Source organism: Microtus ochrogaster, chromosome 18 (genome assembly GCF_000317375.1).
Source record: "Microtus ochrogaster isolate Prairie Vole_2 chromosome 18, MicOch1.0, whole genome shotgun sequence".
Taxonomy (NCBI): Eukaryota; Metazoa; Chordata; class Mammalia; order Rodentia; family Cricetidae; genus Microtus; species Microtus ochrogaster.
Genome location: NC_022020.1, coordinates 5,959,021 through 5,973,694, shown reverse-complemented (window position 1 = coordinate 5,973,694; position 14,674 = coordinate 5,959,021). Strand labels below are relative to the sequence as shown.

Genomic DNA, 14,674 nt, shown 5'->3' with positions numbered 1-14,674 from the left:
GTACTGGCTTTGTGGGAGCCTAGGCTGTTTGGATGTTCACTTTACTAGACCTGGAAGGAGGTGGGAGGTCCTTGGACTTCCCACAGGGCAGGGAACCCGTAGGCTTTTTGGGCTGATGAGAGAGGGGGAGTTGCTTGGGGGAGGGAGAGGGATATGGGAGGCAGTGGCGGGGAAGAGACAGAAATCTTTAATAAATAAATAAATTAAAAAAATTTCTCACTGCAGCAGATCTCAACCTGTGGGTCATGACCCTTTTACAAGGGTTGCTTAAGACCTTCCCAAATATCAGATATTTACATTATAATTCATAACAGTAGCAAAATTACATTTGTAAAGTAGCAACAAATAATTATGGTTGGGGTCACCACAGCATGAGGAACTGAATTAAAGGTTGCAGTGTTAAGAAGGCTTTGAACCACTATCTTACTGTGACCTGAAGTTTTCCAGTTTGGCTCATCTGGTTGGCCAGTGAGCCCCAAGGACCTCTTATTTCCGCCTCCCCAGATATAAGATTACAAGTGAACGACCACATTCCACTTTTTTTTTTTAAACCTGGGACCTACTAAGGACTTTCTTGTCAGACTTTCTTTTAGGGACTTCCAGCTCTCAAATAATGACAGTGATTTATTGTAGCTGGAAGTCTTTTCTCTGTCCCATCTGTTCTCTCCCGCCTGCCAGTCCCCACAGCCACTTATGAAATAATCATTCAGACCTTTAATATTATTTATAAATGTTTGGCGTCTTTCGGCCTAATTCCATGTATAAATTAGCCCATTTCTAACAATCTGCATCACCACATGCTCCGTGGCTTACTGGTGATGCTCTGGCTTTTACTCCTCTGGTGGCTGCTAGTGTCTTTCCAACTCTGCCTTCTTTCTCCCTGTCTTGTTACTTGAATTTCTTACCTATATTCTACCCTGCTGTAGGCCAAAGGATCTTCTTTATTAACCAATGATAATAAAACATTTTTACAGCATACAGAGGGGTATCCCATGTCAACTTCTTACTAATTTTTTTAAATTGATATCTATACTCCACATTTTAAAAATTTTTTGTGTGCCTTTTTTTTTGATTTTATTGAGCTGTACATTTTTCTCTGCTCCCTCCCTTCCTCTTCCCTCCCCTTCTACCCTCTCCCATGGTCCCCATGCTCCCAATTTACTCAGGAGATCTTGTCTTTTTTACTGCCCATGTAGATTAGATCTATGTATATTTTTCTTAGGGTTCTCATTGTTGTCAAGGTTCTCTGGGATTATGAATTGTAGGCTAGTTTTCTTTTCTTTATGTCTTAAAGCCACTTATGAGTAAGTACATATGATATTTGTCTTTCTGGGTCTGGGTTACCTCACTCAAAATGATGTTTTCTAACTCCATCCATTTGCCCACAATTTTCAAGATGCCATTATTTTTTTCTGCTGTGTAGTACTCCATTGTGTATTTTACATTCCAGCCACAGCTCTCTCCCTACTCCTCCTCCCAGGTCGTCACCTCCCCCTCTGCCCACGCTCCATCCACTCCTCCCAGTGGGTAAGGGCTCTCATGGGGAGTCAACAAATTCTGGCACATTAAATATTTTTTTTTGAGACAGGGTTTCTCTGTGTAGCCTTGGTTGTCCTAGAACTTGCTTTGGAGACCAGGCTGGCCTTGAACTCAGAAATCTGTCTGCCTCTGTCTCCCCAGTGCTGAGATTAAAGACATGTGCCTGTAGTAATATAAGCGGCGGGGCTGCGTCCCCAGCACCCCGGCCGCCTGCTAGCTTATGCCCCGAAATAACAACACACAAATTGTATTCATTTAAACACTGCTTGGCCCATTTCTATCTAGCCTCTTCTAGGCTAATTCTCACATATTAATTTAGCCCATTTATAATCATCTTTGTAGTACTGCTAGGTGAGCTTACCAGGAAGATTCTAGCCTACGTTCATCCTGGGTCGGAGCTTCATCGCGTGTGCCTCAGAGAGCAGAGCTCTCGCCTCCTCCCGGGAGAGGGGAGCATGGCGTCTCTCTGAGGCGTCTGCTCCCGAGAGGAGAGCTGTCGAGTCTTAGCTCACTTCCTCTTCCTCCCAGCATTCTGTTCTGTTTACTCCTCCCACCTATGTTTTAACCTATGAGGGCCAGCCAAGCAGTTTTTTTATTGCTTAACCAATGAAATCAACAGTTTGATATATGACACTCCCACATCATGTGCCACTGCTGCCCAGCAAGTTATTAATGTCATATTAGATTTCCACTTGAACTTAGCAATAAGCTCGATTTGGGGCATCCCTATGTGAGTCAGCAGGACAGACTCCAGGACTGTTTGTCATAGACCTTTAAGGCTCTGCAGCCCTGGACAGGTGCTTTGAGAACGCTCATCTTGTCCCTGGAGGTGTGGCAGAGCAGCTGGAGGCCGTTGGAACAGACTCCCATTCTGAGTGTGCGTACTGTCCCCTGAGCACGTTCTGTAGGGATGGGGTCTAAACTGCTGCACTTCCTGCAAGCTCTCAGGTGACACGAAGCTCACACGAAGCTCACGAGGCATCTGTCCCATGCAGATCTCTGTTGTTAGCATTTGAGAACACACAGCTGATTAGCACACACACTGCTTAGGGGGACCAGACCATGTTGGTATGTGTATGGCATGTGTGTGACAAGGGACCATGGAAACCCAGAGAAGAAATGATACATGCATGGGGTCAAGTTCAGGAAAGGCTCTCTAGGGATGGACTCTTGGGAGGTGAGCAGGAATTGCTTAGGGAGGGCTTTGAGATGGCTCCAGCAGGGGAACATACTGAGGAAAGGGTGATGCCCAGAAACTGTCTGGGGAACTAGCTAAGGGGTGTCTGGGGTAGAAGCAGGCAATGTGTGTATAACTTTTCTTCTTCAGAGTTGTGACAGCTGGGCATAGTACACGCACCTTTAACCTCAGCTCTCAGGAGGCAGAGGCAGCCTGACCCTCGGGAGTTCACAGCCAGCCTTATCTACATAGTGAGTTCCAGGTCAGCCTGCTACATAGTGAGATCTTGTCTCAAAAACAACAGCCAAAGGAGTCATGTGTATCTAAGTAACAACAGACAGGGACCCGGAATCTCCAACTTTTCCCCCAATTATCTCACTATCTGGCAAGTTCCCCACTGATCTTCCCTAACCCCACCCCACCTTAGGTTTGAAATGAATGTTTGAAAAACAAACTTGATCCACTTTAAATAGCAAAATTTGTTTAAATAACACAAAAGTTATGATACCCATTGACAAAGCCAAGAAGAACAAAGCCTGACGCTGCATGTTGCACTGAGTCCTGCTGCTGCTGGCTCGGGCTGCGCCTGAGGTGGGACGTGGTGATTATTACTCAGGGCTTCAGGGACATGCACAGCTGACAAGATCCTTTCTTCTTTGGGAAAAACCCGTGTCTCTAAAACTGCTTTTTAAAAGCAGGAAAAGCAATTAACATTAATGACCATTTCTTACATCTTCTAGATGGCAAATTCTGAGAGCAGCTGAAAGCCTTCCGCAAGGGGCAGCTTTAGCCACTTCAAGAGCTCTTAGAGGAAGGCAGATGCTTTTCCTGACACTTTTGAAGGACAGAATGTAGTTCATTTGAGGTGCTTTCTTGTAACTTTAGCAATATTATTGCATGAAAGGTGACTGGAGGTATTGAAAAGGTTGAAAGATGGTTACTCCAGTAGGGTCCTTAACCTCTGGACTCAGCTCAGGAATATCATAAGCTCAGTTCTAATCACGACTGTGTGTGAACGGCACAGGAACTGCCTGCTGCTCAGGTAAAAGGTTTCCCTGATGTAGCTGAAGACCAACCAACTGTTCAATAAGGAACATGGACAAGTTACCTAGCCCTGGACATGAGACCTGTGCTTTCCTAAAGTCCAGGGCAAGGAAAGAACAGAGACAGTGAAATTTGGGAGATCCAAAACGGATAAGAGTTTCATTATTTCTGAAAATAGCAGGTAGGATATAGGGTCAGAAATCCAGGGTTCTCTAGAGTAACAGAACAGAGTGACTCTCTGTATATAGAAGGAGGATTTATTTGAATGACTCACAGGCTAATCTAACCATGGCTGCCTATGAACAGAAAGTCCAAGAATCCAGAAGTTGCTCAGTCCACAAAGCTGGATGTCTGGGGATTTTCAGTAGATGCTGAGTCCCGAAGATGTAGGCTCTAACGTCAGTGAAGGAGTGCACTTGCTGACAAGGCTAGGGCCAGCAGACAAAGAGCAAGAGCCTCTCCTCTTCCATGTCCTTATATAGGCTTTGAGCCGAAGGTGTGGCCCAGAAGAAAGGTGTGATTAACGGCTTGTGTCTTCCCATCTCAAGATCAGGATTAGAAGTGGAGCTTCCTACTTCAAGTTAAGCAAGAAAAAAAAATCCCTCATTTCAGATGTAGTCAAGTCGTCATGATTAGAACTCAGATTGAGTGCCATTCTAGGAGTTCAGTCCCAGGACTCTGGTTTATGGTTATAATCCAGAGACCAAGGACTGGCCAGAGCCAAGCAGGCTAGAAAGCGTCTCCTCTGGGTTGGAGAACAGAGAAAGTGTGGAGCACTAGGAGGGAAACTGAGGTGGCTCTAGAGTCACTGTAAAGGATGCATCCCATTCTATGGACCAGGTAGCCTGGGGACGCACAGTATAAGATGGAGCATGAGGAACACCCCCATGTTCTCAGCCCCAGTGATAACTCCCCAAGTCACTAGCTCTGTAGTTTGACTGTCCCCTCCAAATGCATGATAAAATTTAATGCCATTGCAGGTTCACAAGGCTTTCCCTCATAGGTGATGCTGTTCTGGAAGTGGCTATCATGGGCTCTTGAGAAAAAGGTTGAATTTGATTCAGTTTCTTTGCCCTGTCTTGATTGCCCTTATGTCATATCATGGCATAGTATGGAGGCCACTCTAGATGCTGTTGGCACATTCTTGAACCCCCTAACCTCCAGGCCCACTGTGACCCAAACAGGTCTGTGCTCTGGGTTTTGTGTTCGTTTTGCAAGTGCGTGTATGTGTTTGTGTGTGTGTGTGTGTGTGAGAGAGAGAGAGGGGGGTGTACACGCATACTTATGTGTACGTGTGGTAGTCAGAGGCTGATACTGTCTTCCTCATTCATTCCCACTTTTTTGTTCAGTCATGGTCTCTTGCTGAACCGTGAGCTTGCCAATTCTGGCTTGCTTAGTTGAGTAGCCAGTCTGCCCCAAGGATGCCATCTTTACCCACCAGATACTAGGATTAAAGGTGGTCATCACGCTTTCCTGGCTTTCCATGGGTTATGGGAATCTGAACTCCAGTCTTGCACAGCAAGTGCTTTACCTACTAACCCTGGCCTTAGTTTTAGATTTTTATGGCAGGTTATGGGAACTAGTGACAGAGCCCAGTGGGTGTCTTAGTTTCATTTCATGTTGCTGTGATAGAATACTCTGACAAAAGCCACTTGGAAGGAAAGGGTTTATAAACCATGATTTCAGGTTATTGCCTGTGAGACCGCACGGGTGTCTTGAGATAGCCAGCCACATTGTGTCCACATTCAAGAACAGAAAAGAATGAATGTGTGCCTACTTGTGTTCCTTTCCAATCCTTGCCCAGAGAATGGTGCCCCCAACAGTGGGCAGGTTTTCCCACCTTAGTTAACATAAGGCCCCCACAGACATGCCCACAGGCTAACCTAACCCAGGCATTGTATCAAGTAATAATTAAAACTAACTGTCATAACTGGTAAAGGAACTTGCTTCTGCAGTTGTTGTGGCACACACCTTTTATCCCAGCACTCAGGAGGCAGAGGCAGGGGGATCTCTGTGAGTTCAAGGCCAGCCTGGTCTATAAAGTAAGTTCCAGTAAAGGCATGGCTACAACCCTGTTTCTTAAAAAACAAAAAAACAAAAAATGCTTGCTTCTGAAAAGGCTGACAACTTGAATTAATTCCCAAAACCTACATGTGGAAGAAGAGAGTCAGTTCCTGCAACTTGTCCTCTGACTTCCACAAGTGAACTGTGGCACATGTTCCTCCACCCTGAAAATAGATAGATAGATAGATAGATAGATAGATAGATAGATAGATAGATAGATAGATGATAGATAGATAGATAGATAGATAGATAGATAGATAGAGAGATATTAAACCATGGGTTTTGTTTGCCTTTACCTACCATGGCCAAGTTTGATTGCAGGCATGTGCCACCATATCCTTCTTAATTTTTTTCTTTGTAAATTACACATTCTGTTATAGCAGAAAAAAAAATCAAGACATTCAAGATGCCCCTGGTACAAGCAGGCATCAGAATCAATGCCTTCCCAAACTGGTACTTAGCAAACAATAGGAGAGGGGCAAGAAAAATTGTGCTTGCTGTCTGTTAGCATGACTGCTCTGTGACTGGTTGGCACTGGGGAGCTGGGAACTAAATTCTCTGTTGTCTCTCTGATAAACATAGATTTATTGTCTTAGCCTTTCTTTTTCTTTCCATTGTTCATGTATATGTGTGTGCCTGAACATGTAGAGGGCCAAGGGCAACGTGGGAAGTCATCCTCTACTGCATTTTCCCCTTATTCACAGAGGCAAGGTCTTTCAGTCAACCTCGAGGCTGATCGTGCCAGCCAGCTTGTTCTGGGGATCCTGTGTCACCGTTTGTATGGAAGTACAGGCAGGATGATATGTTCACTTGACAATTACGTGGGTTCTGGGGATCCTGTATCACCGTTTGTATGGAAGTTCACCTGACAATTACGTGGGTTCTGGGATCTGAGCTCAGATCCTCACACTTGCACGGTAAACGCTTTGACTGCTGAGCCCTGCCTTCTGTAACTTAACCATTCTCATTACTGTTGTTGCTGTGAAGAGACTCCAGGGCCAAGGCAGCTCTTACAAAAGAAAGCATTTAAGTGGGACTTGCTTACAGTGTCAGGAAGTTAGCCAGGGGCGGGGAACATGGCCACACCCATGGCACTGTAGCAGTGGCTGAGAGCTACAACCTGGGATGCAGGCTTAGAAAGAGACTCGGGACTTGACATGGACTTTTGAACTCTCATACCCCCAGTGACACACAAGAACACAACTCCTAATCCTTCTAATCCTTTCAAATAATGCTACTCTCTGGTAATCAAGTATTCAAACATATGAGCCTATGGAGCCATTCTTATTAAAACCACCATGAATGACTGACTAGTCCAGTAGCATTAAATAGATTTATACTATTGTATGACCATCACTACTATCTTTCTCAATAATTTTTCTTCTTTCCAAACTAAAATTCTGAATGAATTATTTATTTATTATATATAATACATATATTTTATATTATTTATTTATAATGGCTAATTCAACAGTAACTCTCCCTTCTGGGCTCCTCTAGGCCATGGAAACTATCATTCTCCTTTCTGCCTTCATGAGTTTTATGACAGATAACTTTGAGTAGATTCTGATTTCACTTGGCCTGATATCCACATTGAAATATGCATCACATTTTTTTTCTCTTTTTCAAAGCTGAATGATTCTCTATTGTGAGTTACTTTCTTTACCTGGTCATCATCTCTCAACAGACATTTTGGTTGCTCCTGACTCTGCCTTTTGTGAATGATGTCACTGTAAACATCATGTGTGGAAATGAGAGATTTGCTTTCAATGAACTCTTGTGTGTTCATATGTGTATGTAGATGCTCACATGTATTGTGTGCTTGTGGATATGGGCGTGTAGGTCTGAGAACAACCTCAGGTGTCACTTTTCAAGTGCTTCTCTATACTATTTATTTGAGACACGATCTCTTATTGACCTGGAACTCACCAGGTAGGTCAAGCAGGCTGGTGTGTGAGCTCTAGGGACCTGCCTGTGTGTGCCTATCTCGAGACCACTGGGTTTACAAGCATCTACCACCGTGCCAACCGTGCCAGCTTTTACATGGATCCTGTGGACTTAAGTAAGATCCACATGCTTGTGAGGCAAGCGTTTTATCAATTTAGTGTCTCCCCAACCTTTCAGCGGTTTCTTAAAGCCACATGTGACTTATGTGAGCCTTTCTTGAGTTCCTGGCTATGAGAGAAGGTTGAGCTAGGAGACAAGGCTTTGGTTTTACTTTCACTGCCACAAGCCTCAAAGTCCCTGGGGCAAGTCACACGCTACCTCTGAGTTACAGGCCCTCCATCCATCAGTCAAGGGAGGTCCTTCTGTTGCTTAGGTATTGCCCTTAGTGACTACACATGAGCCATTTTATATTCTGGCATACAGCATTCAGCTACTGTCGTTTACTTCCTCATAGGTAGGATTAGGAGTGAGCAGCCCTGTGTACAGAAACATATCACATTGAGCAGACATGAATTTGACCCTCAGCCATGGAGAGGTCAGCCTTTGGGAACTGTTCACTGGTCACACAGGCCCAACTACCTGGCTGCCAGCATCCACCTTTCTGAGAGGTTGCCCTGCTAGGATTAGTGATGTAAGGGAAAGAAGGTGTGAGAACCAAGCCCTGATGGTTCTTATGGAGTGGATGGGAAAGTAGCCTGCTCAGCTCCACAGTAGCCTGCCAGGCAAGCCTGCCACTGCAGTCTTGACAGAAACAAGCCACACCGATTTATGGCATGTCAGCGCGCGTCACAGCCATCAGCGGTCTTGCTTATTAAAAAAGAAAACTTAGGGGGAGCCTGGAAATGTGGCTCAAGAGGAAGCCGGGAGGTTGCACAAACATTTCCAGGAAGGAGCAGGGGCAAGGGCACCAGCATGGCTGTTAGAGCAGACTGATTTTCAAGTCAGGACTGGTTTTAAAATTTTAAGCCATGTTTTTCTTGGCAAAAGGCACAGTTCACAGGCACAGTCAGGCCAGCTGCCCAAGTCCCCGCAGACAGGACTCCTGCTCAGCTCCAGAACTGTGTGGAGGTGCCAGGCACAGACCTGGTGGAAAATATTCCCTGACAAGGGATGCCTCCTTTTTCTTAGTCATGACTAAGTCACATGAAGAGTAGATCAGAGAACAGGCAGAGAAGATGGACAAAGGAAGCCTCCAAGAGGGGATAAAGACGGCTGGAAGACCAGCAAGATGGCTCAGAGGGCAGAACCTCTTGCTGCCATGCCTGGCCACCTAAGTTCAGACCCCAGAACCCACATGGTGAAAGGAGAGAACCATCCACTTTATACATGGACTGTGATGCCCACATACATACATACATACATACATACATACACACACACACACACACACACACACACATTGTACTCAATAAATGTACTTTTTTTTTTGAAAAGAGGAAAATGAGGTGCAGGCAGTAGTGGAGAAAGAGGGAAAGCAGAGGTAAGCTGGGTTCCACTGCTGCAGTGGAACAGCCATGGTAGACTGCAGTATACCAAGCTGACGGAATTGCTGATAGCCATCGCAGACTGCAGTGTCCCAAGCTGAAGCGTAGCTGAGAGCCATCACAGACTGCAGTGTACCAACTGACAGTGTAGCTGATAACCATTGCAGACTGCAGCTTCCCCTCCTGTCAGTGCCGGGAAACATGTCCTTGTTAGCACTGTTCCAGGAAATAATAAATGTTTTGAAAGAAAGGAGGGATTATCAGGATTGTTAATTTTGTTCAAGATTGTGGAATGAAAACAAATGAAGAGAAGATGGCAATAAAAGTGTGAATAAAAAGGAAGAGAGCAAAAGCAGACATACACCGTATAAAACTATATTTCTCCAAATAGATAAATGGGAAAACCTCGATGAAATATATTTGGTGAAAGTGCAAACGAAACACTGTAGAAATGGAGGGCATGGTGGGACTGTGGTCCTTAAAGGTCACTGCCTTCAGAAACTCTAGGTCCAGGCTTCCAGGTTAGGGCTAGCCTTTACCGCCTCAGCTTTGTCCTCTACTGGAAAGTGAGGGGGTGGTAAACACATTTGTACAGGTAGCATGCCTTATTTCCAAAATCAGACATCTCACCTGCAAGATAGCTCAGTTTTGAATTTTGACCACACGTGGAGAAGAACCATGTCAAATGTAAGAGAGTGCGCGAGGAGGGGCTTATTAAACCCACCCCTGGCCATCTTCCTTCTGCCTTGTTCCCAACTGTGACACCCAAAAAGGCCTCTGGAACATGCAGGGCATCCCCTTGGTGGGGATGGGGCGTAGCTGAGATTTCTGAGCACTCCCAGCTTGCATGGCTCTCAGCAGCAGCTGCACCCCACTCTCTCACTGCAAGAAAGCAGGTCCTTTAGGGTTACTTTCCTCCAAGTAGCTCCTCTGACCTGCAGAATTCAGAACTGGTGTCACACAGACATTCTAAGTGTGGACTGAGTTGGGTCATTGGTTCACACTCATTCCATGACAACTGTTCTGAGATACACTCTGGAGTCTGGACCCCATGGCCGCCATTCCTGAGTCTCCTTGCTCTAAAGGGTGTAGGCCTAACCTCTCCCTTCTACCTTGGCTTCTGTGATCCAGATAATTACAGATTCAACTGCTCTCTTCTGCCATGAAGCACCTGGGTTCTAAGAAAGCATGTCACAGTCTAGAAAGTCCAGGGTATTAGAAGGGGAAGAGCTGAAGCTGTGTGGACAGATGAGTGTTTACCTGAGGATCTGGGCACAGGCCTGTGATCGTCATGATCCTGGAGCTGGGCGCTGTGCATTGAGACAAGGGAAATACTGTTGATGCAGCTTCTCTGTGACTTTGGCACTGCACTTCTCTTCTGAGTGGTTTAAAACTCAGTGCTTCTTTGGGGATTCCAGTAGACTACAAGACGTAGCATTTCCATATTCATGCTTTTCGACTAGAGGCCGTGCTAAATGCAGAGGCCTATGGACAGGGGTGACTGATGTCAGAGACAGTCCTTCCAAAGCGTGGGAGAAATGACATGGGAGCCTCCCAGACTCCTGCTGATCTGATGGCGTTTGTTGTATTGCAGGTCATCACAGCTGGCTTGTCACTCTTGCTGTTTGATGTGGTCCTGACCAGTGCAACTGTGGGCTGGTAAGTTCTCTGCAGAGAGAAGACACACATTCATCACGGTATTGATTTCTGCTCAAATGAATCAGGAATGTGTGCTAAGTAGATATCTTATCCTGAGAAAAGTTTTATGTTAGTGAAGCCTTCCCTCTTTTATTTAGTCATTGAATTATTGGTTGGTTGGTTGGTTGGTTGACTGACTGATTGCAGTACTAGGGAGTACTCATATGCTAGGCAAGCACTCTTCTCTAACCTACATCTCACACTGTAGCCCAGGTTGGCCTTGAACTAGCATTAATCCTCCTGCCTCAGTCTATCAGATGCTGGGGTGACAGAAATGAGGAAGCAAGCCCTGATTCTTTATCTTTCAACTGTTATCAGTGTGTGAATTGACATTCAAATGAGCACACTCTTACTCTGGCACAACTCATGATATACAGTATTGTACACAGTATTGTACACTTAAACATCATGTTCTTATATATCAACATTTTCAAATGAAGATTCTTTATCTAACTACTACTCAGCTCAGCATATCACCAGAATGCCTGTTAGCCACTCATCTATCTCAGGGTTGCCATCATTGATACCTTGGTGTCTAAGAAGGGAATAATTGGCTGTCCCAGAAGCCTTTACAAATACCTGTTGTGGAATATTTAACTATGTAAAGATGTGTTACATTTGTTTATGCTGCATTTGTTTAACAATGTAAGGATGTGTGTCTAATTACATAAAGAAATATTGCATTGTTTCACCTTGCCTGCCTAAGGCATCTGATTGGTCTAATGAGAACTGAACGGGGCCATTAGCTAGGCAGGAAATGGATAGGCAGGGCTGGCGAGCAGAAAGGATACGTAGGAGGAGAAATCTAGACTGGAGAGAGGAAGAACGAGAACAGAGAGAGAAGAGAATGAGGAGAGAGGGCAACACGCCCGAGACCAGAGCAAGGCAGTTGCCAGACAGACATGAGAAGCAATGAAAGTAAGATACACAGAAGGAAGAAAAGCAAAAAGCCCCGATGCAAAAGGTAGAGAGAGAGAGGCTAATGTATGTATGTATGTATGTATGTATGTATGTATGTATGTATTGTATTGTATTGTATTTTTTTAATTGAGCCATACATTTTTCTCCACTCCCTTTCCATTCTCTCCCCTCCCCTTCTACCCTCTTTCATGGTCCCCATGCTCCCAATTTACTCAGGAGATTTTGACACGGGCTAATTTAAGTTAAAAGAGCTAGCCAGAAATGAGCCTAAGCTAGCCCAAGTATTCAAAACTAATAATAAGTCTCTGTATCATGATCTGGGAGCTGGTGTCCATGTCTCCTACATAAAGTCACCATTTAACTACATAAAGTTTCCATTTAACCCATTCATATCCTCTTGTGTAGTCTTACATCATCTTTAGGTTACTTAGCCTTACCTAAGCACAGTCCCATTCTGGGTGGGCGGGAAGGTTTTTCTCTTGTTGGTACCAAAGTAATCCTGATAAATTGGTCTGTCCTGGCCACCTTGCTGGCTTTGCCTTGTGTATGCGTTAGGAACTGTCCTTCAGTGACAGCCAGACTTGCTACTTCTGTGGTGTCCACAGACACTCATTCCCCTGTCCAATGGCAAACCCCTGCCTGAGTCACCCTAGGCAGACAAAAGTGAGCACACAGGGTAAGGAATTCTTGTCCTTTCTCAGTGACATTTCCTGTCTGGACAATAGCAGAAGGGTAAAAATGAGGAAACACTCCTCCGCCTTCCTTCTTCTTTTCTTCTTTATTTTATTCTTACTTGTTTACACATTGTTACTGTTGTTTTGAGACAGGATTTCTCTGTGTAGCCTTGGCTCCTGTCCTGGTACTTGTTTTGTAGCCCAGACTGGCCTCAAACTCACAGAGATCCACCTGCCTCTGCCTCCCGAGTGCTGGGAGACCCTGCTTCTGAAAGGTTCCTGCCCTTCCCAGTAGTGCCATAGACTAGCGATAGTGTTTAAACATAGGGGCTATTTATTCGGTGATAGTAACAGCCAACCATAAAGAACGTGGTGATTGGGCAGTAGAGTGTTTCTTCGGTGATGGCGATGGCATCATGGTGATGGTTGGACCGTAGAGTATTTCCTGGATAAGGCAGCGTGGTATTTAACCGATTTTCCTCAGAGCTTTATAGATAAGATGATATCATACTGGAATTCAAACTCAGACCTTAGTGTGTCCAAAATTCCCCAGACTCTGGGACTAACAAGCACAGGCAAAGCCTTGTCATCAGTACAAGTCAGTCTGCAAGGTTAAAGCCCATAAAGGGGACCCAGGGAAGCTGGCATAGTGTTTATCTTTCTGTCTCCATGGTGCTAGCCGAAATTCTTGACAGTATTTTTCTTTCTTACGTGCACACCTTCATATTTTATATAGAATTTCAATGAACCGAAGGAACCTGGGTGTTGGGCTGAGTGAGAGAAATCAGAGCGGGGCTGAGTTCAGTGAGAAACCAGTTGCTCTCGGGCAAGCAGCAAGGTGGTTGGCTGTCTGGAAGGAACTCTGTCTCCAGGCTGCTTCTGTCTGTGGAATTGAGGTTATGCCCTGGGCAAAATGAAAAGAAAGGCCATTTGGACCCAATCAAGGAAGCAGTATGTATATCTATTGCAAAAGGAACCTTGGCTTTGAAAATCCCTGGGTTGTTATAACTTTTGAGATTAGGGTTGGTTTTCAGCCGCAAAGAATTTTCCAGCCACAAAGTGAACCTCCAGAAGGAGAGTGTCAAGCTGTAATTCCACCTTCTGCCTCTCACCCGGGCGGTTGGTCCACACATTGTGTGAGTTCAAGCATGGCCCAGTGCTAGGACCGCTCTCTGTTTCCAGATGGGACTGGCTAGTCTTTGTTCCCTGGAAATTTAAACTAATCCAAAGTCACGAAGGGCAGGGGTTACAGGGCTTGGATTTTTAAAATGTTTTAGATCTATGTATTTTCCTGTACAGTGTTGTTTCTTATGTTTTGATTGGTTATCAAATTTTAGAAATTAGGTGATTTCTTCCTGCAAATCCAGATTCCCATACTCCTTTGGAAATGGTAGCCCGCGGTGAGCTGCAGCCACTGGAGTGCACAGATAACTGGCCTGGAAGGTGCTCTCTGATGAGCATGGGCTGGGCCATGCCTGGCTGGCTAGTCTCTTCTCCTGCAAGTGCAGCATCTTAGCTGCTCAGATTAGGCCATCTAGAGCAGGGTTTCTGGGTTGGCAAGACAGCTTGGTGAACAGAGGTGCCGATCCAGCTGCCACAAACTGTCTCTGACATTCACACGTGTGCCATAGCATGCATGCACTCATGCTCACACGCACAGAATAGATACATTCATGTAAAAAACTAAAAATAAGATCAGGCCAGGTTGTGGTGGTGTATGTCTTTAATCCCAGCATTTAGGAGGCAGAGGCAGGTGGATCTCTGTGAATTCAAGGCCAGCCTGGTCTACAGGGCGAGTTCCAGGACAGGCTCTAAAGTTACACAGAGAAATCCTGTCTTGAAAAACCAAAATAAATAAATAAATAAATAAATAAAATCAAAATGTTCACTCTTGGCACTATTGGTGTTTGGGGCCTCATAATTCTTTGTTGTGAGGTACCATCCTGTGCCTTGTTGGATGTCATAAAGCAAACCTGACCTCTACCCTACTAGAGCTAGTAGCACCTCTCATTTATAATGGAGAATGTTTTTAGGGCACTGGGCAGTGCTCCCTGGAGACAGAATCACCGGTCTCAGGGTTCCTGCAAATGAACAGAGAGAATGATATCTGACTTTTCTTTTTTTTT

The 14,674-nt window shown here is 45.0% G+C and overlaps 1 protein-coding gene across 1 annotated transcript in view; it reads left to right on the top strand.

Annotated features, from left to right (window-relative positions):
* The window catches only part of Tmem241 (transmembrane protein 241), a 133,996-nt gene that overhangs the window by 102,973 nt on the left and 16,349 nt on the right, over window positions 1-14,674 (top strand). The window contains exon 14 of the mRNA XM_013349364.2: window positions 10,850-10,914. Coding sequence (XP_013204818.1) covers window positions 10,850-10,914 — 65 coding nt within the window. The remainder of the gene's footprint in view (window positions 1-10,849; window positions 10,915-14,674) is intronic.